The sequence below is a fragment of the Quercus lobata genome, chromosome 5, assembly GCF_001633185.2.
Source record: "Quercus lobata isolate SW786 chromosome 5, ValleyOak3.0 Primary Assembly, whole genome shotgun sequence".
NCBI lineage: Eukaryota > Viridiplantae > Streptophyta > Magnoliopsida > Fagales > Fagaceae > Quercus > Quercus lobata.
The window spans coordinates 59,692,043-59,717,191 of NC_044908.1; the positions used below are offsets into that span (position 1 = coordinate 59,692,043).

The 25,149-nt window shown below is 38.4% G+C and overlaps 4 protein-coding genes and 1 pseudogene across 4 annotated transcripts; 1 reads left to right on the forward strand and 4 right to left on the reverse strand.

Annotated features, from left to right (window-relative positions):
- Positions 1-1,541: 1,541 nt before the first annotated feature.
- On the reverse strand, positions 1,542-4,322 carry LOC115990820 (annotated as a pseudogene).
- A 7,237-nt stretch (positions 4,323-11,559) lies between these two features.
- LOC115990821 lies at positions 11,560-12,211 on the forward strand. The gene is made up of 2 exons (XM_031114601.1): positions 11,560-11,618; positions 11,699-12,211. Exons 1-2 carry the CDS (start codon positions 11,571-11,573, stop codon positions 12,209-12,211), a joined length of 561 nt encoding a protein of 186 aa, XP_030970461.1. The 5' UTR covers positions 11,560-11,570.
- A 1,643-nt stretch (positions 12,212-13,854) lies between these two features.
- Positions 13,855-15,183, reverse strand: LOC115990822. Its single transcript, XM_031114602.1, has one exon. The coding sequence runs from the start codon at positions 15,181-15,183 to the stop codon at positions 13,855-13,857; it is 1,329 nt and encodes a 442-aa protein (XP_030970462.1).
- A 214-nt stretch (positions 15,184-15,397) lies between these two features.
- Positions 15,398-18,126, reverse strand: LOC115990823. Its single transcript, XM_031114603.1, has 3 exons — positions 17,971-18,126; positions 16,252-17,541; positions 15,398-15,406 (listed from the first exon to the last, which is right to left on the reverse strand). The coding sequence occupies exons 1-3, from the start codon at positions 18,124-18,126 to the stop codon at positions 15,398-15,400; spliced, it is 1,455 nt and encodes a 484-aa protein (XP_030970463.1).
- A 5,491-nt stretch (positions 18,127-23,617) lies between these two features.
- LOC115990824 (acetylornithine aminotransferase, mitochondrial-like) lies at positions 23,618-24,798 on the reverse strand. Its single transcript, XM_031114604.1, has 2 exons — positions 24,769-24,798; positions 23,618-23,983 (listed from the first exon to the last, which is right to left on the reverse strand). Exons 1-2 carry the CDS (start codon positions 24,796-24,798, stop codon positions 23,618-23,620), a joined length of 396 nt encoding a protein of 131 aa, XP_030970464.1.
- Positions 24,799-25,149: the final 351 nt, after the last annotated feature.

Consider the following 25,149-nt stretch of genomic DNA (forward strand, 5'->3'; position numbering starts at 1 on the left):
CACATAATCTCAATAATTTTTGGAGAATAATAAACTATTTAGCCTTGCCTTAGAGATTAATTAGGAGATCAACTTTGCTTGAATACATACTGATTAAAGTACAGAGAAACAGGAAATTGATGTGCCCAAAATCTAGTCGGGTTAGTTATTGTTCTTAGGCTTTTTATTTTTAGCTTTTATGTTTAACTTTTTAAAACATTCTCATCACCATATCATTTGAATCATATGTTGTCTTTTTATTTTTATTTTTTTATTTATTTATTTATTTATAATTGTTATAAATAAGTGAGGAGGAAAATCTGAATGTAATTCTCCTCATAATTGAAATTAAATAACTCTACTAAACTACAAGCTAATTAATAACTACACGAAAATAAGAAAGAAAAGCGAGAGACATGGGAGAAATTAGTCTTTTGAGAACATTTACTTGACTTATTATACTATTTAGTCATTCCGTACAAGTAGAAGGATTCAAAATCTTCTTTTGTATAAAATGCAACGAGATTAAATACCTTTCTGAGGGATAAATTCCTTGCTAATATGAATTTGCTAATTAAAAAAAAAAAAAACATTAGGGTTCATTTGGTAACTAAGTTTGAGTAAGGTATTTTTGGATGTTTTTGATATATAAGTGAAAAAGTGTATTAAAATGCATGTAAGTGTGTTTGAAATGTGAAAAATGTGTGTTGAGTAGGGTTATCCAACGGGCCATAAAATTTTGTAGGACATTTAACTGTAAAGTGGTTTAGTATCATAGATCCAATATGTGGGCTTGTGATATCTAAAAATGTTGTCTTTTTCGTACCATAGTTCTATATCAACCTGACGAATCTGTAGGTATTTTTTTAATTGGTAGTTATAATCAGCATTTTATGGTCAAATTGCTTCTCTGCCCAAATTTGAGCATCTATAATTGCAATGAACAAATCAAACATTTTCCCCTCAAAATTCTTTGATTGGGGTATAATATTTTGGCTGCCAACAGGTTTCACATATTAATAACAAGTTTTGAGATTGTTAAATAATGGGGAAAACAGTGTCAAATATTATTCTTCTTTTTTTTTTGTACTTTTGTCTTAAAATCCCCAACCTTGGAAGAAGACTCACTTTTAGTTAAATACATTTAACACAGTGACAGCAATATGTGGCAAAATATCTTGTAGTGGTTATTATATCTAATGTAAAATTCAAAAAATTCTTATCCTAAATTTGGGTTGAAAATTTATATTCTAGTGTTATGCTTTTACCTTTGGCCGTATATGCTACCACATATTTTGCATTGGATCTATCACATTTGTCAGTTCTGGCTTTCCTTTTGCCCTTGAAGGACCCTGAACAGAACCTCTCTTCCATATTGTATTCATGGGTTCTCAGGAAATCTCAGCTGTTTCTCCCGACCTTGCCCCCTTTATTATTATTGCCTATCATCTTGACCTTGTTCATGTTCATCTTGACTTTGCCAGATTGATGGTCTAACATGGAAATATGCACAAGACTTGCTACCAAGTGCAATACCCAAATTGGATGAGTAGTTTAGAAAGAAAAAAAAAAAAAAAAGGCCCAATTATAGTTTACTGGAATCTGAAAATATTGTTGGAAATGGAATGAACAAGACCATGATTTACACCATGTGGAGAAACACTGGCTTAGGGCTTACCTACACATTTGAAAATATAAGATTGTAAACCATTCTAGGAATCGAGATAGAGGAAGAGAAGGATTAAGAATAGATTCAGTGCTCATAATTTTGGAAATTGATTTCTGTGGAAAGTGGAACTTTTTGATAGATATTCTTTAGCCGATCTTGTTCATCGGTAACCTCTTTCAACAGGGGAAGCATTGAAATTTCTTTGACATCTCTATTTTCAGCCTTGGACTCAGAATCATCAAGGTAGTGCTGATAGAAAATATGAAATTAAAATCCCCAAATAGCCAACACCATGGAAATCGCTTTTACCCCATCCATTTTGTCATGGAAGAAGATTACGGCCAGAACTGGAATAACAGGCAAACCCAACACACATATGACATTGGAGAACAGGGAAGACACCTCATGTATCAAGCCTACTGCACCAATATTTAAAATCTGCCAAGCTATAGCTGTCCAAATCAAAGAACCGACATAAATAAGCTTCCCCAAAAGTCCTCCATCTCTGTCTTTAGACCTTTGTGCTAGCAAAGAGCCCCACCGTTGTAGCACAAGTTGCTACCAGTGACTCACTGGTAGATTATCATTTCCAAAATCACTGTAAATGTTTATCTTCTTAAAACCTTTTGGAAGGAGAGCTGTGTAAGGGAAAGCATCAATCCGTACCCAGCAACAGTAGATGCACCAACAGTGCAAAAGAGTCCAATTTCATACTTCACATAAGAGTTTCCGGAGGGGTTCGTAGAATTGGATTGAAATACCAGCAGGGTAGAGGGGATGGTGAGAAGGACTAGAGAATCGATTATAAAAGGAGTAAACTTGTGTGAATTTATAAGGAAAGAGAGGAAAGCACTGTTCCAACGGTAACTTGGATTCAATTGTTGTTTGCTGTCTGCTGCCTGAAGTACACCTAAAGAGAGAGAGAGAGACCCCTGAATAATAATAAACGGTAACTTGGATTCAAAGATCAACAAGCACTGTTCCAACGGCAACTTGGATTCAATTGTTCAAAGATCTCTTAAGCCTAAAACGATGACGTTCTATTTAATATAAACGGCATCGTTTTTGGTTCAAGTCCAGCGTATTGTTCAGAACTGAAGACGGTGTCGTTTTAGCAGTTCTTCTTCATTAAAAGCTTGAATTCTGTACCTGCCCTGTACTAGCTAACAATGTTCTTAGATATTTCTCTTTTCTAGAATCCAGATATTTTTGTGTACAGCTGTACTTTCTGTTATAGATTTGTTAGAGGTTGTTAGAGATGAACCTTCTAGAGGTAGTTTTAATCTATGGATTTCTATAAATAAAGAATTCTGTGTATGTATTTTCATTTAGTGAGCTTGAATACAATACAAATCATTTCTTGATTTAGTATTATAGTTTTCTATCTAATCGAATTTGAGGTTTACATGTCTTTCCACTAATATTAGTCAAAAAATATGACTAGAGTGTCATAATGCTAACTTTATAAAATGAACAAATAACTTTACACAAATTCTTTCTCATTTAGCACTTCATAAAAATATCTCCAGCATTTTTATTTATTTTTGTTCTCTTTTTGGTAGTCAATTTTCTAGTTGTCTCACACTTAGAAAAAAATATCACAATCCAAAATCACTAGGTCAATCTCCAATTTGAAGAAAAAAGACTAAAAGAAACCAATGGAGCAACTACGTCAAGAAATCAATTGGCATCAGGTTAGTTTGGTTGTCAGATGCACGTCTTGTCCAAAACAGGAATGATTATTGGGTACTCCGGGAGTATAATCTCTCCCTCTCACATAGGGATAGGCCCCTATATTCTTAGAGTATCTAATAAATTTCTCCAAAACCTTATATGAAAATTAGTTGAGGACTAACTTTATGTGAACTTTATAATTTCTCCAAATATAATCAGTTCAATTCTTGATATTTTTAAAAAATAAAACCATCCCTTCAAGATCGCAGAGTTTTAAAAGTAATTGATTGCAAAGAGGGTAAATGAATCATGTGTTCCTAAAATGGCTGTTTGATTGCTTTTCTTTGATTTTTAGTGCTTCAGCAATGTAACAGGACAAAACTTAGCTAATAGAATCTTATAGAAATACCCCACATATTTTTGTACTTTTTTCTTTGGCTGAGTGACATATTTTTGTACTTAAGTTTTATGTTGCCAAACCTTATAGGGTACAAGTTCCCCTACTATTCTTTTGGACTTGAGAGAAGAAATTAGAAAAGTTACATGATACCTATCTCCAGGGAAAATTGGTATGATCAATGCAAATTCTATTTCACACAACTATTAGTACGAATGTAATTTTTTCTTTTCTTTTTGGGAAGTGTGAAGGTTGACAGAAAACAAGGACCTAATCATATTGAACTGTCTCCTCCATGGCCTCCAAGACTTGATCATGTTGAACTATCTCCTCCACAGCCTCAAGGACCTGATCATGTCAAACTGTCTTCTCCACAATCTCAAGGACCTAATCATGTCGAACTGTCTCCTGTATGGCCTCCAGGACTTGATCATGTCAAACTGTCTCCTCTACAACCTCTAAGACCTGATCATGTTGAACTATCTCCTCCACAGCCTCCAAGAACTGATCATGTTGAACTGTCTCCTCCATGACCCAATCATGTCGAATTGTCTCATCTATGAGCTGCACATTAGCTAAACCCATTAGCAGGATTTTCGACATAATTAGACAAGATATTCACATTAGCTAAACCCGTTAGTTTGTGTGCATGTAAACAAAAGAAAACTATGAATATATAGTACTGGTTATCCATTGTGGCAACATTAATGAATGTTGGATTTGCATCCAAATCCAAAGTTCCAAATCAAATATCATCATAAAACAAAGCTGATTATAATATGCATGTATGAAATTATGTGTTTGTGTGTGTGATAGGAAGAAAAAGATTAATTTTACAATGAGACATAATGTGAAACTAAAATACCAAATTGAACGCCCATATTAAACACCAAAATCAAATCTATTTAAATTCCAAATTAGTAGAACTCTAATTGAAAAAAAAAAAAAAAAAAATCTCCAGAGGAAAGAAAAATCAAATTTACCTCAAAGCAAATAGTACCTTAGTAGCGAAATCAAAAAAGAAAAAGAACTAAAACTCTAAAAAATGGGAGCATAAAAGATACAACATGATTATATATAAATATAAAAAAAATGGGAGGGAAAGTTTAGGACCTTAAGGTTGATGGAAACCCATTTGACAGGTAGGAATACTTGGGCGTCTACTTGAGAATTTTATTTGGTTTAGACTAAAGAAAGATTTTGGAGAGAATAATTTCTTTTTTAATAAATAATGTAAGAAATTTTATTAAGAATAAAAGCCAACCAAGTACACTGGAAATGTACTACAGTGGCAAAGATGAGCAAAACCTTTCATATAAGAAGCATCCAAGTAACATAATAAAATGCATACTAATACAAACGTAATGCATAATAGTATAGGCAACCCTATTTTAAGAGGATCTTTACTCTTTCTTTGGTGTGAAAAAAAAAAAAAAAAAAAAATCTTCACAGCATTTCCATGTGGCTGGTGAAACTCTAATTGAATCCTAACAAATGAAATTCCATTCGTAGATGTACAGACCATATTACATCATAGATTATATGCTTGGATTAAATATGATTTTTTTTCATATAACCATCCTTAGTAAAAAGTACAAAAATTATTAAGGAGGGGGTGTGCTAATGAATTAGTAGAGGTTTCACCAAATCAATTCAAAAAATACAACACATTTTATAAATATCTCATGTGTAGCAATCAAAATAGAAAATCTTGTAAAAACATGTTTCATGCACCTTTTTAGGACTGCAAATTATAAATGTATCAATAGTCACTCTTACACATAAAGCTATAGGGATGTTAATTCTAGTTCTAGAATGAATCATTTAAAAATAATAAATTCAAAAGATTAAAGATTCCGAAAAGAAGAGAGTATTGACACTTAACCACTAAACACAATCCAAAGGAAATTAATACGGAACAAGCAACCTCAAAATAAAACGAAAATTGTAAGACTTCATCATTTAGATTAGGCTTAGTGTAATTTTTGTTTCCTCATATCATCAATTTCAATTATTCAAAACTAAAAATTAAAGTAAGAAAATTTCAATCCTACAAATTTAAGGTTCGAAATTGTTGACCTTGTAGAACCCTAAATTGAAGAAATTTGTCATGGAGAAAACAAAATTCAAATTTCCCTCAAAAAAGCATCTTAGTGGCCAAATCAAAAAGAAAAAGAATTGAAATCCAAAAAATTGAGAGCAAATTATATTTTGGAGAGAATAAAGAGATATGGAGACAAAGATAATTACAAGTAGAGGTCTCTCAATTAGTGTAGGAGGCCATGCCCATGCCTCTGTGTGTGTCACAAGGTCAAATTTTTCACTAAATTTTCTGCCTTTGATGGTCCTAAGTCCCCGACTTAGTCTCAACCAACACCACACACACACACATAGCAAGAAACACTTAGAACAGATTATATAGGAACTCACACACACAGCACATACTATATTTACAGGGAACTCATTCCTAACTTTTATTACTCAATCTCAAGTACAAAGGAAACCCTGTACAAGCCTGGAGAAACACACAAAATTCTCCCTAAGGCAAAATACTTGCTGTTGACACCCCTAATAGCATTAGGGTCATATATACAGAAATAACTGTCATGGCAATTATTGCCTAGTAACTGCCTAGGTCTTGGACAATTTGCCACTTGGGTCTAACTTAGGATATCTTGAATTGATATTGTCTTGATTTGCTCTCCATGTTTTTAGCCCCTACACAGCAGTTCTAAACATCAGGAAAACTAGGAACTACCTAATAATTGTTTAATAATTGCTTGATAACTGTTCCTACACATCAACACATGCACAACCCATGTCTCAGCAGCCCACACAACACGTTTTCCCATATTTTGGGAAGCTTGGCCCATGCCCAAGCCCTCCCCCATCAGACAACACAACCCACACAACATGCCCACATGCAGCACACACTAAGTAACTGCCATTAGCCCACTAGCATTTATCCATGCATTTAGCCAACACCCACCAGCTCAATGCCTTGCACACAGTATCTAATTGCACATCATCATGAGAGCCTAGCCCTGCCTTGCACACAAGCCACCAAGCCCACTCACAAGTAACCAGTAACTAAGCCATTAATGCCATGCACCACCACAAAAGGTCGACACCACCTGCTACCATCCCTCATGAAAAACAACTCTACCTACCATGGCCCTACTCTACCATGGCCTTGGGGCATCATGAGGAGCAAGATGCCTCCACATGTTGCCCCTTTGCATTGCTTATCAATCCAACTTGAGTAGGGAGACTGGGCGGCATGTCCCCCTCAAAGAGCCCTTAGGAGCATTACTGATCTAACATGACGAGCCATTAATGTGTTAAGAAAACATGAAGTCAAGTGATTAGCTTAATGTTGCCTAAGCACCCTCATTCCTCATGCCACCATCAGCAACAAGTAAAGTTCCTAACACTGTGTCTGGCTCTTTTCTCTTGGAGTAAACACAGTGAGTTTGATGATAAGAATGTAGTAGCACGTTATTTATACTATTATTTAAGGAGTTTCTCTTGTTTGGGCTGGACTTTTTTTGGTTTCAAAATACCCCTACAACCTATGTTTAAGTAGGGGTAAAATTTAGTAAAAATGCTTCTTTAACTCCTATGTAAAATGCTATCTACAAAATAGAACCACACTCACCACACTCCCAATACACTTACATTGGTTTCAAGCTAAGATTGTTTCTCACATTGGGATCACTCGTTTTTTACATTTTATTAAAAAAAAAACACTCACATTTTTTACATTCCTATTGTTTTGTTCAAAATTCACATATGAGTTCTATTTGAACTCAAATTACATTTTTTTAGCATAAAAAAAACGTTTTAGTTGAATGCTGACTTAGAGCTTAGGAAAAAATAAAAAAAACCTTATTCTTTTAACATGATTTAGAGTTAAAAATAAAAAATAAAAAAATAACTCCTACATAAATATTGCCTACAAATTAAGACCATACTTATTTTGGTTTTCAAACTCAACTTCAAAGTTATTTTGTTTGCTTCTTCCTCAGTTATCTCAATTTTGTGTCATTCTTCTCTATACCATCATCATCCCACTTTTCTATTTGCTCATGCTCAACGGTATGTTAATGTACATGGCTCTTTTTTATATTGTTTTTTTTAAATTAAAAAAAAAAAAATCAAATCAACCGCAATAGGTTTCTGTTGAATTTGGGTACACTTATTTTTGCTATTTGTTTATTTTTGGTTTTTATTTGGTTTGGATCCCAAGCAAACTCTTCACTATTTTGTTTATTCAAATTATTTGGACTCTAGCTTTTCTTCATTATCCTTTTCTTTCTAATTGTATAGGTTGCTTTTTACGGTAGAACTTGAGTTTAAAAAAAAACATTAAAGAAAATTGTACAAGTTTTTTATTTAAACACAAATTGTGCAAATACCAATTCTGCCTCCGATTTAAAGTTTGATGTTTTCCTCTATTTGGTTTTATTTTGTTTGGATCCAATTCAAACTCTTCACTATTTAGCTTATTATTATTTTTTGGACTCTAGCTTTTTTCATGTCCTTATTTTCTTATCATTATCATTTATATATCATTATCCTTTGTTTTTTTTTTTTCCCCTTCTTTCTTTGATAAAAGCTTACGTATTACCTAATATTTGTACAGGTATAAGTTTGTTTTTATTTTTATTTTGAGAAACAAACACACACACAAGGTCTAACATAAAGGCACATTATGATAGAATTTGGTTAAAAAAAGGTAAAAGATTTTTATTAAAACACAAAATTGTGCAAATATCATCTCTACCTCCCATTTGAATTCAATTTATAATTTTTCAATTAATTGAAACTCTTACAATTTAGCTTCATTGCTATCAACCTCATCTCTTCCATATGAAATTAATGCGGTCAATTGTTGGATGTATTTTACAATTATCCCTAACAATTGTTGTGACTTTTACTAGATACATTTTTTGAACAATATACATTTTTAATATTAAAGAATTTATTGATGATTAATAGTAGTTGCAAACCTTGAAGGAAGATTATTAACCTTTTCAAAAAACCTAAAAAATAGAAGAGTTTTTAAGCATACACATAAGCACGTGCTACAAGGCCAGTTGATATATATATATATAACAAAAGCTAAAAGTCCTTGGTCCTTACAAGTGCAAGTGCAAGAGTTGCTTGCTGGAGAAGCCAAAGCACACATCATGAAATAATGAAAAATGTCAGAAATGAATAATGATAAGCTTCTTCTGAATAAATTCGATAACGAACTTGAAAATAACATGTTGTCTACAATAGATTAATGATCAATTTAATTAAAGAATGCAAAGTTAATTATGCAATTTGATGATTCTCTCTTTATCAGTGGGTTGATAGGACTCGAACGTTGATCTTTAGGCTATTTCCTGTAACACAAAGGACACAGAATCAGAGGGGACCGGTGGAGGACCGGCCAAAAATCCTCCGATGATTAAGTCAGTCACTTTGAACTCTCTGTAACGAAGAAATGTTCTCTCAAAAGTAAAAGTGTCTGAAATGCCTTTACCTTTCATCGAAGAAGCCTTATATAGTGTGTGTGTGGAACGGTTTATCTGTTTACGAACCGTTCCCAATGTCGAGGAGTCCGGCGAATTAGGAGTAACTTCCATAACCGCTGTGGAAGTTACCTAGGTCGGACGGGCCGATGAACTCGTCCATCCATAATCAGGATGGACGACACCTTCAGGATGATCTCGTCCATCTTTAGTGGAAGATGAACGAGATCATCTCGGAAGGCTTGACGTTCATAAGTGATAAATAGATCTCACAAGGTATTGCTCGTCCATGTATGGACGAGGTTTGCCAGTACGCTCGCAATTTTCACCGCCTATTGTAGCTTCTTTCGTTGGACGAGACACGTGGACGAGTTATGGACTTGGGATTATTTATGACACCATCAGTTGCCCCCTCGTCCATGTGAGTCGTCCAAATGGTTGAACGTCTTTGGACTGGTGTAATTGGTTATTAATTATTTGCACCACGTGTCATTTTTTTATTGGCGACTGATTCCGTCGATTTATATTTCCGAGGTAGATGCCACGTGTCGCTTTCGTATTGGTTGAGTCGTTTCGATTACCCAGGTCAGCATCCTATAAATAGTGGAATGCCTCCCTTAACCCTTTTCATTCCAGAAATTTTCTTCCTTGACATCCGTCGTCTAGAGCCTCGTCTAGGAGTTCCTCTGCGTCTAGAGTCTTCTTCCGTCTAGAGCCAGGTACTCTTCTTCCCCTCGTCTTTAGGTTTTAAGTTTCTTATTAGAGATGTCTGCTGCTTCCTCGTCTACTGATAGCCTTAATAAGGCTATAGACGAGTACTGTGAGGATACTAGTGAGAGGTCTAACTCTAGCAGTGCTAGTGATGAGAGTGGAGGAAGCACGGACGAGAACTACTCTTCTGGGGCCCCTGGGCTCCCTATTGAGGTCGTCCAAGAACAGCTTAGGAGAGCTTCTGGCTCTCAAGCTGGTTCTCCGTACAATCCTACGGACGTGGTAGAAACCGTCTTCAGTTGCGCTGTAGGCGTCCATTCTAAGACGGACGAACAGAGGTTAAATAGCCTTAAATCCTGGTATCAAATCCCAGACGAGTTTAACCCTAGGCTGCCCGTCCGTGGAGAGTGGTGTTGTGAGCCCCGTTTTGGTATAGGCGTCTATGAATCTTACTTCTTAGGTGGCCTTAGGTTTCCTTTAAATGCCTTCGCTAGAGAGTTATTAGTTAAGTTAGGTTTAGGTGTTTGTCAATTCAATCCTAACGCATGGAGACTAATTATCTCCATGCAAATTTTGTGGAGGGAAGTTTTTGGTAGGGATCGTCCTCTTACAGTGGACGAGTTCCTTTATTGTTATAAACCTTCTGCCATAAGTCAATCTGAAGGTTTTTATCAGTTTACTGCTAGAGGGAATGATTGTAGGTTGATCAAATCCCTAGCTTCGTCTGATAGGAAATGGAAGACGGAGTTCATTTTTGTTTCAGACTTCTGGGCAGGGAACCCTGTGGATGTTGGCAGGGATCCCTTTCCCCCTTACACTGGGGACCTAGGGAACCTTCGTCCAGAAGGTATATCCCTTCCCCTTGTTTATTTTTATTCTCGCTTCTATTTGGTATATTTATAATTTCTAACCTTTGTTTGTTCACTGTGCTGTAGCTGCCAAACGTCCGTCTTTGAGCAAATTTCACCGCGACCGCGTCCACAGGGCTCGTCTACATACAGACAGGAGCTTTCGTTCTCTTGTCACGCTTAGACGTCTAGCCAAGTGGGGTTTAGGTCCTGAGCCTTCAGACGAAGCTATCGCCCACGAAGTTACTGTGCGAAAAAGTAAGTTTTTAGCTAAACCTCCTTTTCTTTTTCCTCTTCTTTTTCTTTTTTACGTATACATTCCTAACTTGTTCATCTCGTCTTAGGAATGTCAACAATGAAAGAGAACAGAGGGAAGGAGATTGCAGGAGAGGGAAAACGTCCTGAGAGTCAGACCCAGGATCGTCCTGAGGGTCAGACACGTCCATTGGCTGGGGACAAAAGGAAGTTCTTGCCAAAAAACATTGACTTGGAAGGGCTCCCCAGTCGTAGAGACAAAAGGGTTAAGTCAGGCTCGTCCAAGGTGGTCAAGTCCAAACCTCCCCAGTCCCAGCCTGCCGTCCAGATAGTTGATGTGGACTCGTCCACTCCAGTGGAGTCCACGCCGTCCAAGACTCCACCCAGAACTCCTTTGGCCAAGTCTACCACGCCTGGCTCGTCCCAGCATTCCACGAACATTATTGAGAACGAAGACCTGGCTTGGAAACGTTTCCAGATGGCTGTCAAGGACGAAGATATAAACGTGCTACAACATGGGTTTAAAGGAATTTGAACATTCAGGCGTCCATGACCTCTTCAAGGTATGTCAGTATCTCTCATCCTTATTTGGGTAGCCACTTTTCCTCATTTAATCACTCTATGTTGCTTTGTCTATTCATAGGCCATGTCCAAGTTTATAGCAGCGTCTAGACAGGCAACAGAGCTGGACAAGACGAGAGTCTTGTTGGAGACGAGGATTCAGCAGGTGAATGCTGAGTGTAAAAAATGGGCTGGGGTTGCTGAAAAAGCTAAGGACGAGGTCAAGGAACGTAGCAAGCTGATTGAGGAGCTCAGGACGGATGCAGTGGAGAAGGATACGCGCATTGATCATTTGCAGAAGATGAACGATGAATTGAATGCTCGTCTCTCCAAGGCAAAAGAGGACGCTGTGGCTGAGTTCAAGTCGTCCAAAGAATATACGGACACTTTGGATCGCAATTATGCAGTTGGTTTTGAAGATTTCAGAATGGACGCTATTGAGAACTTCCCTGAAGTTGATTTTAATGCAATCAAGCTTAACCTTGCTGCTGCCACAAGCTCTCTTCTCCAGACTGGCTCTGATGACGTCAACGTGGAAGACGACGCTAGTACCCAGCCTCAGGACGCACCAGTTGTGAATGCTCCCCCTTCCTAGGACGAGACTTTTAACCTTAGTGGTTTTTCTTTTTTCTTTATTTGGTCCTTTGTTTTTTGGACCTTTCTTTTATGTAACAAGAATACATTATACTCGTCCATGGTCTTAGGACGGGTTTTTAAGTAGTTTCTGCTTTTCAAACTAATCAGGGTTTTTTGGACGTAGGAAGTCCACCCTTTGAATGAATTTTTATTATCTTTGCATGAACGAGTGATTTCATTTTTATGGACGAATGTTGCTAAGCTATTTTAACTCCAACTTTAGCTCGTCCATGTCGAGATTACATATTTTTCATGTAGTCTAACTCGTCTTGGCAGGTAGTATTTTTAATTAGCTTGATTCGCCTTAGGACTTGCAAACTAATTTTACTTACCATCTTACTTATTTTGCCAACTTTTTCTCTCGTCCAAGTTTTGGATTGTTTCAGTTGGCTCTGTCTCGTCTATGAGTTGGACGAGTGTGGATGTGGTTTTTTCCTTAGAAAATTTAGACGTTACATCTCTGCGTCCAGAGATTTTGTTCGTCTTGGATTTTTCAACCCTCTTGAGGATTGACTTGGACGACAATATCATGGAGAAATTTCACACAACATTTAGCACATAACATAAATATTGTTTACAGACAAGGCATATGCACACTGATGCCTTTTTATTTAATAAATACATACTTCATGACTTCGTCCATAACCATAACACAATTATAATAAATAATAAGATCATAGTTTCAAACTCCACACATAAGCAACACCAAACATAATAGTATCAAACACAAACAGCATCATACGTAGTAGTAGGGTATTTAGATAGATAAGACCCAGTCTCGTCCATAGGTTCACTCTTACTGGTAGTACCTCCTCAGGTGCTCCACATTCCAAGGATGTTCCAGCTTTCTCCCGTCCAGGGCCTCCAGGTAGTAGGATCCTTGCCTTTTACAGTTGATAACTCTATAGGGTCCTTCCCAGTTTGGGCCCAATTTCCCATGTGCCGGGTTCTTGGTCGACGGAGAGATCTTTCTCAGGACGAGATCTCCAATGTTGAAACGCCTAGGCTTCACCATCGCGTCATACTGCTTAGCCATGAGATTCTTATACTTTGCTGCCCGGTGTTCTGCGTTTGTCCTTACCTCGTCTATTAGATCGAGGTTCAGACGAAGCTGATCTTCATTATCCTTGTCTTGATACATCATCACCCTGTGATTAGCCATATGTACTTCTGCAGGTATGACTGCATCACTTCCATAGGCTAGTTTGAAAGGAGTCTCTCCTGTAGGTGTCCTCACTGTGGTCCTATATGCCCATAAAACTCCTGGTAATTCATCTGGCTACACTCCCTTTGCCCCCTCAAGCCGAGTCTTGATGATTTTCAACAAGGATCGGTTTGCTACTTCAGCCTGGCCGTTGGCTTGGGGGTGTGCAGGCGAGGAGTAATGGTTCTGAATTCCAAAATGTAAGCAGAAGTCCTTGAAGAGTGCATTGTCAAATTGTCGTCCGTTATCAGACACCAATACCTTCGGCACTCCAAATCTGCATACGATGTTCTTCCACACGAAGTTTTTCACATTTTGTTGTGTGATATTTGCCAACGGTTCTGCCTCCACCCATTTGGTGAAGTAATCGATGCCCACCACTAGAAACTTCATCTGCCTTACTCCCAAGGGGAAGGGACCCAAAATGTCCAGTCCCCATTGTGCGAAGGGCCACGGTGCCACCATTGGGGTGAGGTATTCTGATGGTTGCCTGGGACGTTGCTAAATCGCTGGCACTGGTCGCAGACCTTAACGTATGCTTTAGCATCAGCTTGCATGTTCGGCCAGTAGTACCCTCCACGGACGACCTTGTGGACAAGTGATCTTGCTCCCGAATGATTGCCACATGCCCCTTCATGAACTTCTCTCGGCACGTAGTTTGCTTCGTCTGGAGCTAAACATCTAAGGTAAGGTTGAGAGAAACCTCTCTTGTATAGAACTCCATTCATAAGGACGTATCTAGCTGACCTCACCCTCACCTTTCTGGCCTCGTCCTTCTCTTCTGGTAGTCGTCCGTCTTTCAAATAGGATATAATGGGAGTCATCCAATTTTCTCTGTTATCAACCTGCTGTACTTCCTGGGCATCTATACTTGGCACATATTGAACTTCATCTGACTTCTCTAATGATTCATCTGCTGAGGCCTCCTTCGCTATAGTATCAGCTTCCACGTTCTCCTCCCTTGGGATTTGAACGAAGTCAGCTTTTTCAAACCTTTTCACAAGGCGCATCACCCTACCAAGATACTTCTTCATTCGTTCTTCCTTCGCCTCATACGTCCCATTCACTTGCCCCATGATCAGTTGGGAATCCCCCATGACACATATGGACTTTGCTTCCACGGACTTTGCCAATTCTAGCCCTTTGAGGAGGGCTTCATATTCGACTTCATTGTTTGTCGCTTGGTACTGTAGACGGACTTTATGTTTCAATTTATCTCCCTCTGGGGACTGCAGGACCACACCAATTCCTCCTGCATGCCGTGTGGACGAACCATCCACATGGACGATCCATCTCCTACTGTCCTCTGTCTCGTTATGATTTGGGGTAAACTCCGCAATAAAATCTGCTAGGGCTTGAGCTTTAATGGCATGCCTTGGTAGATACCTAATATCGAACTCACTTAGCTCCACAGCCCACTGGATTAATCGTCCTGCAGCTTCCGGCCTATTCATTGCCTTTTTGAGAGGATGATCTGTCATAACATTAATGACATGTGCTTGGAAATAATGCCTCAGCTTCCGTGATGCTGTGATTAGTGCGAAGGCCAACTTCTCCATTTGCGGATACCGTCCTTCCGCTCCTTTCAATGCCTTGCTTGTATAGTACACAGGTCTTTGCACTTTATCTTCTTCTCTTATCAATGCCGAGCTCACGGCATGCGGGGTTACTGCTAGGTACAAATATAGTTCCTCTCCTTCCATTGATGGACTCAGCAGCGGTGCCATGGTAAGGTATACTTTCAAATCTTCAAAAACTCTCTGACACTCGTCGGTCCATTCGAATGCTTTTTTGAGAACCTTAAAAAATGGCAAACATTTATCAGTAGCTTTAGAGACAAACCTGTTAAGCGCAGCGACTCGTCCAGTAAGGAATTGGATTTCCTTGGTATTTTGCGGTGGCTTCATGTCCAATATTGCTTGAATTTTATCTGGATTCGCTTCAATTCCCCTGTGGGATACCATAAAGCCCAAGAATTTCCCTGATGATACTCCAAAGGCACATTTGCTAGGATTTAGCTTCATGTGATACTGCCTCAATGTCTCGAATGTCTCCTGCAGGTCGTCTAGAAGTCTTTCTTCGTCTTGACTTTTCACCAGCATGTCGTCTACGTAGACTTCCACATTCCGCCCAATCTGTGGACGAAACATGTGGTTGACCAACCTCTGATATGTTGCCCCTGCATTCTTCAAGCCAAACGGCATCACCTTATAGCAGAATAAGCCTTGACTAGTTACAAAAGATGTCTTCTCTTGGTCCGCCTCGTCCATTCTTATCTGATTGTATCCTGAAAAGGCATCCATGAAGCTAAGCAATTTGTGTCCTGCAGTTGAGTCTACTAATTGGTCAATGCGCGGTAGCGGGTAGCTATCCTTGGGGCAAGCCTTGTTCAGATCAGTGAAGTCCACGCACATTCTCCACTTGCCATTCGCTTTTTTGACCATTACTACATTGGCCAACCAATCAGGGTAATACACTTCCCTAATGAACTTCGCTACCATCAGCTTCTGGACCTCGTCCTTGATTGCACTATCTCTCTCAGGGGCAAACATCCTCTTCTTTTGCCGCACAGGCTTAGAGGAAGGACATACATTCAAACGGTGGGTAATGACACTAGGGTCTATACCCGGCATATCCTCGTGACTCCACGCGAACACATCGATGTTTTTCTTCAAAAATTGGACGAGGTCCTTTTTAATCTTCTCGTCTAAATCTGCTCCAACCCTGGTACACCTCTCAGGGTTAACTTCATCCAAGGAAATATCTTCCAATGCTTCAGTAGGCTCTGCTACAACCTTCTTTTCTTCAATATTCATTGCTTGAACTTGTTCATCCATGGCCAGCATGGCCAAGTAACATTCTTTTGCTGCCAGTTGGTCACCTTGTACCTGTCCTACCCCGTATTCTGTTGGAAACTTGACTGATAAATGGTAAGTGGAGGTAACAGCTTTCCAGCTATTCAGAGTTGGTCTTCCAATGATGGCATTGTAGGAGGATGGACAATCTACCACAAGGAAGTTGACGTCCTTGGTAAGTTGTTGTGGATATGCCCCCACTACCACGGATAAGGAAATGGTACCCACTGGTTGCACCTTCATCCCACCAAAACCTACTAGGGGGGAATTCACTGGACGGAGCTGGTCTCGTCCTAGTCTCATCTGCTGAAAAGCTGGATAGTATAAAATGTCTGTTGAGCTTCCGTTGTCCACAAGCACTCTTCTGGTTGTGTAGTTTGCAATTAGTAGGGAGATGACGAGGGCATCATCATGAGGGTGATGAATTCTGTCAGCATCCTCGTCCGTGAAAGTGATTGCCTGCTCGTCCATAGACATTGCTCTCGGTGATCGTCCGGTAAGCTGGACGTTCTGTACTACCTTCAAGTATGCTTTCTTGGACTTGGACGACCGGCCAGTTAAACTTCCCCCAATGATAACTCTTATCTCTCCGAGTGGTGGTCGCGATGAATCTTCCATCTTTCCCTTCTGTTTCTCGTCCCTCTGGTCTCGTCCAAGGAAGCCCCTCAACTTCCCTTGCCTTATGAGATTTTCAATTTGTTGCTTCAAGTCAAAACACTCGTCCGTGTTATGACCATGATCCCTATGAAAGCGACAGTACTTGTTCCTGTTGCGCTTATTGGGATCACCCTTCAATTTCTCCGGCCATTTCAGCGAAGGATCATCCTTGATTTGCATAAGGACTTGCTCAAGTGGGGCGTTTAAAGGGGTATACTGCTGGTTCCGTACTGGAAGGCCTGGCTTCTTACTTTCTCGATCTCTCCTTTCATCCGTCCGTCCCTTCTTTGGACGAGTGCCTTGCTCGTGATGACGACTGGGATTTGCATCCATTCTCTCGGACCTCTTCCTCTTCTTGGCGATGATTGCGTCTTCTGCATTCATAAAATTCTGAGCCGAATGGACGAGTTCGGCCATGGACTGGGGCTCTTTTTCATAGAGCTTGTGTATAAACAGATCCGAATTCACCCCGTTGTGGAAGGCTGCCAGTAAAAGCTTATCATCTGCTTCGTCCACACTAAGAGCTTCTCTGTTAAAACGGGTGATAAATGACCGAAGGCTCTCATTCTCTCCCTGCTCTATTGTCAACAAACTGGACGAGGAACACTTGTGCCTTTGTCCTCCAATGAAATTGTTAACAAACAACTTACTCAACTCTTCAAAAGAACTCACCGAATTTGGGGGTATCTTGCTAAACCAAACTCGCGCTGAACCCTTAAGAGTGGTAGGGAAGGCTCTACACATTATCTCATCAGGCACCCCTTGAAGATGCATGGTGGTCTTGAAAGTGGCTATGTGATCAAACGGGTCACGTGTTCCATCATATGAATCCAGTGAAGGCAACTTGAACTTTGATGGTAGGGGATGACCGTTGATGGAAGCCGTAAAGGGAGAATCAGTTCTGTGAACCAAATCTTCTATCGGATTCGCCCTTTTCATACTTTCCTTCATCTCCTCCATAACTCTCTTCATTTGGTCCATTTCTTCCTTCAAGTGTGGTACCGTTCGTGAAGTGGTGCCTCTAAACTGGCTTCCAATTTCAGTATTCTCTCTTCCGCCATGACTCTCTGTTTGTCCACCTTCACGTTCTTCATGTGTTTGCCTCCTCATATTAATCTCCATTCGTAATTCTTGGTTCTGGCGAGTCAACTCCGCCATAGCGTCTGCCATTGATTGTGCGTGTTGGGCAGATGACTGCATGACCGGTGCAGACTGGCGATCACGATGCGGGTTGCTGCTTCCCTGATGGCCTGGGCTAGTAGCCCTTGATCTAGTCCGAACCATCAAACCCTTTGTCACGGAGAAGTAAACTGTGAAACAATTTCTCCCCACAGACGGCGCCAACTGATGATTCTCTCTTTATCAGTGGGTTGATAGGACTCGAACGTTGATCTTTAGGCTATTTCCTGTAACACAAAGGACACAGAATCAGAGGGGACCGGTGGAGGACCGGCCAAAAATCCTCCGATGATCAAGTCAGTCACTTTGAACTCTCTGTAACGAAGAAATGTTCTCTCAAAAGTAAAAGTGTCTGAAATGCCTTTACCTTTCATCGAAGAAGCCTTATATAGTGTGTGTGTGGAACGGTTTATCTGTTTACGAACCGTTCCCAATGTCGAGGAGTCCGGCGAATTAGGAGTAACTTTCATAACCGCTGTGGAAGTTACCTAGGTCGGACGGGCCGATGAACTCGTCCATCCATAATCAGGATGGACGACACCTTCAGGATGATCTCGTCCATCTTTAGTGGAAGATGAACGAGATCATCTCGGAAGGCTTGACGTTCATAAGTGATAAATAGATCTCACAAGGTATTGCTCGTCCATGTATGGACGAGGTTCGCCAGTACGCTCGCAATTTTCACCGCCTATTGTAGCTTCTTTCGTTGGACGAGACACGTGGACGAGTTATGGACTTGGGATTATTTATGACACCATCACAATTAGTTTTAGGCTCACAAAATTTTTCACAATCTATTTCAGAATTGTCAGGTGGCATGTTATAAATTTTTAACAAGTCGGGGGAGAAGGATTCGAATCACAACGTGCAAAAAAAGATTGTTCAAAAAATATCAAAATTTTCTTAAACTTCTCAAAATAGCTTTACTGAGAGCCAGAGAGGTAATAAAAACACTCACAGTTTGGCTACATTTTTAATTAATTATTCAGACTATATTGTATAGATGAAAGATGTTCTGCCACTTATTTATCCTATACTTGGCTAATTTAATTTAATAAGATTGGATATCTTTCTTCTCAAAAAAAAAAAAATGAATTATTAATAATTCCAACAAGACACTTAATGTTAAGAGGACCGCAATAAAAAATTAAATAAAAATCAAAAACGTTAGAACCAACCTGTATTATAGCGGTTCTCTATGGTGTACGTATCCCATTATTGTGATTGAAGTTAAATTTGCCTGAGCTCCAGGTCAGTCTACAGTCTACAGCTAGCTAGCAGGCGTAACTTAGACTTAGTAAACCCATAAATTAAATATTGACACAGTCAATAGAAAAGAAACAATATGGTGTTCTGGGCTGGAAGATGAGCGTACGAAAACAATATGCTCGGCAGAGAGATAGTTTGGAGAATGAAGAATGTAAAAGTAAAGTAGAGATTCAGAGAGAACTATTTATAGGAGCCAACAAAGGAATAAAAAGCATTTAATGCAAAAGAGGCAGGAAAACCTCTCCTATCCCTCTAAATAACTCCCACACACGTGGGCTCAGTTTAGGAACCGTTAGACGGTTCACGAACCGGCAATTCATAATTACTGCTGAAACGTGATAGTCTGGCGCGACGCTTCTTTTAAGGTGGCATTGATGGGCATTTGTATCACTTAACAACTGACGGTTAAGATTCTTAGGAAACCACTACCATCGCTTAATTGTCCTTGATTCATTCTCGGTAACAGGGCACGAATCAAAGGGGGGTATTATATGGGAATTGGGCCCCTGATATAGGGCTTGGGCCCTTGAACCCATGTTCCTCGGGACTAAGCCCCATAGTATGTCATACAACCGTCCTCGTACTTGGACCCTAAGCCTCGGCCCAGATTCCTCCGCGCACAACTTGGGCCCGGGAACCCAATATAAGACCATAGTGCACACTTCAAGCAAACTCCCCCGATCGTTTCTGACTTGGATGGGAGAGTCCTTGCTTGGAGGCGCACCATGCCTAGCTGCCCGGCCGTGCATTTAACAAATGTCACTACCAAGTAGACGTCGAAAGTGGGAATCAATTCTAATACCACTCCCACAATTCTGATGAAACATCCACTTTGAGATGATGGAATTAGACCTCTATTCGCACTAAGAGGGAGAAGTAATCATAACTCCTCCACTCATCCTAGCCTATAAATAGGAGTAGAGAGTGAGGAAAAAGAGGCTGGTAACTCTAGGAAAAGTGCTAGGAAAAGAGAGTAAACACTTTTAGAGAGCAAGGGAGTGATTCTGTTAGGAAGAGAAAAAGGTGCGAGGAAATAGAAGTATATTTAGGTTTGCTGAGCATAGGACCACCCTCAATAGGAAACCCTAAAGCCCACAAAACAAATAGATGGTGAGTCCAAGTAGAAGTTAAGCCCAATAGCCATAAATTTTGGGTACGCACAATAATATTGGCAACCTAGATGAGTTTTCCAAGCTGGTTGCTCCTTTTAGTAATTTTCACTTATAAAAAGACATAAATATTGTCATGTTTTGAGGATTGAGATTAGGTGCAATGTCTAGGGTATTACAATACCAAGAGTATTGCACCTAATGCAATTCCTATAAATGGTTGAGATTGATAGTTGCAAAAAGTAACTTTCAATCTCAACCATTAATTCAAAAAAGTTAAAAAAAAAAATTAAGAAAGGTAAAAAGTGATAGTTAAAAAGGTGAAAAGTGAAAAAAATTTGTAAGAGGAGACGAATGAAGGGTATTGCATCGAATCCTAATATGTGTTTTGACTACTTTGCTACAACTTTTGGAAACCTATTTAGGGTTTGATAATATTGGCAACCTTGATGAGTTTTCCAAGCTGGTTGCTCCTTTTAGTAATTTTCATTTATAAAAAGACATAAACATTGTTATGTTTTGAGTATTGAGATTAGGTGCAATGCCTAGGGTATTGCAATACCTAGAGTATTTCACCTAATGCAATTCCTATGAATGGTTGTGATTGATAGTTGCAAAAGGCAACTTTTAATCTCAAATATTAATTCAAAAAACTTAAAAAAAAAAAAAAATAAGAAAGGTAAAAAGTGAAAGCTAAAAAGGTGACAAGTGAAAAAAATTTGTAAGAGGAGATGAATGAAGGGTATTGCACCAGATCCTAACCCGTGTTTTGACTACTTTGCTACAACTTTTGGCAACCTATTTAGGTTTGAAATATGCTCACGGTGCTAATAAGTAAACCAAAACCAAAAATGCTCACAAGCGGCATTAAGAGTGTGAAGCATCAAACTGCCATGCTTTTGGTCCCCAAGGAAAACAAACTTCCCAGCTTTCTTTAATTTCCTACTGGAATAAAAATCGAAAAATATGAAACTAACGTCACAAACTCGAAATAAATATAAGGATTGTGTTGCATGAAAGAATCGCTTACAATTAAATTTTCCTATTGAATACATACAATGGATGAAACTAAAGTTGGCAGCCAGCAGGGTTTGCGGCATTGTTTCATATTCAGGCAAGTGTTTTGAGGCAATCCTTGATCAAAATGTAGCAGAAAATGTTAATTTAGAACTACAAAATCAGGAGAATTTGAATGTGGGGGACATCATGGAATGTTATTAGATTTACTCCACCAAAAGTTTAGCAGTTCAAGCTTACTAGCTGTTCTAACTAATAGACTTTGTTCCATTTCTTCAATGCAAAAGGCATAATGTGCTGAAGTTCTTGCCCAACTATTGGCCCTTTTTGAGATTAATTGCCATTGCCATTGCAAATTCACGAACAGCATGGCACATCCTCCACCCTCTTCCAACGAGTTTCCAAAAGATGAAAGACATGGTGATCTTGAAAGCATATGGCACTGGCGTGACTCTGAATATGACCTTCTGCAATTATCACTCTTAATTCCATTGTAGCAATCCATCTCAACCCCATAACCAATGCCACGGCAAGAGCTTCAGTCTCAGAGTTTGTTGCTCTTTCCTTGGTACTCGAAGTCTTCTCCGATGCAAATTTGCCATGGTTGGTAGTGAGTTAGTACAAGCTTAGCATAACAGATGTTTGCACTCATTAAGAACGTTCAGTTTCCATAGGACTCTTCACCCAAATAACTCGGTGCTAAGAAGAGGATAAATTTCCTACAGGCATAGCCTATATATTTATTTACTCTTTATCTCTTGTATCAAAGAGTTGTTGTAAAAGTGAGACCATTCCACCAACGAGTATCATGGTCCAAATAAATCTCGAACCACCACAATTTGTTCGGCACTATGACGTGTTGTTTTTTGAACATTTGTATTGTATAGTTTTATACTACGGTGCACACGTGATATGCTAAAAGGTTTATTCAATGTCAACACTATTGAATTGTAGTTAAACTGGATGCCTAGGAGGTCCGGTCGTGCTGCTCATTCTCATCTTCAGAAAGCATTAAGATAACTATTTCATTTTCAACCAAGTAAATTAGAGAAACAACACCCATTTTTGAAAATTAACGGCTATTTCTACCAGACCCTTGCAAATTACCTAAGGTTTCTTAAAACGAAGAAGAGCTCCACCAAATCCATCTGTAATTTATAAAAATTCTGAAAAATTAGGAGAACCACAATTAAAATCATTAAACTTAATTAATAGTATATAACTCAATTTAAACCAAAACAACTAATATAAAAGATCAAAGATCCCTATACTACTCCATGTATAATAAACAAATTGACACTATCAAAATTCTTGTAGCTCAACACTATCAAATATTCATTGTGGGAAATTGAAGTTCATTATCAACAATTCATGGTGTGGTAGACATATTGGGACAAGTAGCACAATCCTAGGACTTTGCCATGACACCACCTCTGTTTTGCCAAATTATTGAAAAGATCCTCTACATTGATGAAACTAGTATACCATACCTTGCCATGACACCACCTCCGTTACTATTATTTAAAAAGAAAAATTGATACATTCCAATAGGCGATCTTAGTGTTCTGTAAAAAAAATAAAAAAATAAAAAAATAAAAAAAATAAAAAAAAATAGTGTGAAAAATTAGGTATAATAAGAAACAATTTTCTAAATTGAAAAGTTCTGCACAGCGTAAAGGGGACTTCAAAGACTCTGGAGAAAAAAAAATGAAATCTCCAAAACTCTCTTTTAAGACTTTACAAGTAGAAAGTCTTTGGATTTTATATTTGTAATTTTCAGAACAAAAAGGTATATAAATTGAATTATCATTATTTGAACAATCATAAGTTTAGAATTATCAATTTTTATTTTTATTTTGATCACAATGTTAGCAGTGTAGGCTTAGCAACCCCATTATGTTTAGGAGACATTTGATCTAATTTGGGTTTTCAAATAAGAGATTTGGACCTCATAAACTAGCATCTCTAGTAGAGTATCTTTCCAAAATGATCAGCTGCTGACCTCGTTAAAAACCAGGAGAGAACCAAAATCATCACAAGCTCTACGCAAGTAATATAAAAATTCCTTTGTTGCACTATATGTATATGCCACCTTCACCCTGGATAGGTTCTACAAATATAGCAATAGTATTTCCACATTGGATCAGTTCCGTTGTAGCTTGTATATTACCATACTCCAAGAATGTGACTCCAGGCATGACGGGCTCAAAGGGTGACCGGTAATGCTCTTTGCTTGTCAAAGCAACGACCCCCATAGTTCTCCCATGGAAGCTGTTTGTAAAAGAAATGAACTGCATTGCTAGCTGTTTCTCATCAGGATGTGAAAATCTTTGAAACTTTCTTGCAAATTTGATAGCAGCTTCGTTAGCTTCTGTCCCAAAGTTTGAGAAAAAGACACGATCAGCTAAAGAACAAGCCACAAGGTGTTTTGCAAGCTCCACCTACAGCAACAAGACATTGCTTTATGGTGATAAAATTTTTGTTAAAAGTACTTAAGCAACTAATGCAAATACAACAATAGGCCAATTTTTGTGATAGGCAAATGATCTATTTGCAATGAACAATATTCGGATATCTTTCTACTCATATTCACGTTTCATTTCTCTTTTTTTTTTTTTTTCTTTTTTTTCTTTTTTTTTTTTTAATTTTATGATAATTCATTTGGGGTCTTTCTGGCTTCATTGGTCAGTAGGCAAAACTTAAAAACTTCACAATATGATTCTGACCTGTTAATAAGTACCACTTGCGATTGAAAAGTGAGACTTTTCACGGTAATAGTTACAAGTAGCACAATCCTAGGACTTTGCCATGACACCACCTCTGCTTTGCCTAATTATTGAAAAGATCCTCTACATTGATGAAATTAGTTTACCATACCTTGCCATGACACCACCTCCGTTACTGCTATTTAAAAAGAAATATTGATACATTCCAATAGGCGATCTTAGTGTTTTTTTTTTTTTTTTTTTTTAAATGACATGGAAAATTAGGTACTATAAGAAACAATTTTCTAAATTGAAAAGTTCAGCACAGCGTAAAAGAGACTTCAAAGACTTTAGAGGAAAAAAAATGGAATCTCCGAAACTCTCTTTTAAGACTTTATAGGTTCAAAATCTTCAGATTTTATATTTATAATTTTCAAAACAAAAAGGTATATAAATTGAATTATCATTATTTGAACAATTATGAGTTCAAAATTATCAATTTGTATTTTGCTTTTGATCACAATGGTGGCAGCTAGGCCTAGCAACCCCATTATGTGTAGGAGACATTTGATCTAATTTTGTTTTTCAAATAAGAGACTCCAAGTTTTGGTTATTTTTCTCTGAATCTTTTGAGTCCTTAAAGTAAATATTATTGAAATTTGAGTTTATGGGTGTTATGTCCATTATGTTAAATAATTTAGGTGACTGAGAAGAGAAGGAGCATTCAGTAACCTAAGTGCCGTCTCTCTTTGTTCAATTATTTTTGGGTAACTTACAACTTATCCATTTATGATTTGACCAAAATTTAAGTTGCTTACCTATAATCTAAAAGTTACCACTCTACCCACCTGAGATTTACTTGCTTAGGCTTCTGTAACCCACCTCTATACTTTCACCGCAAA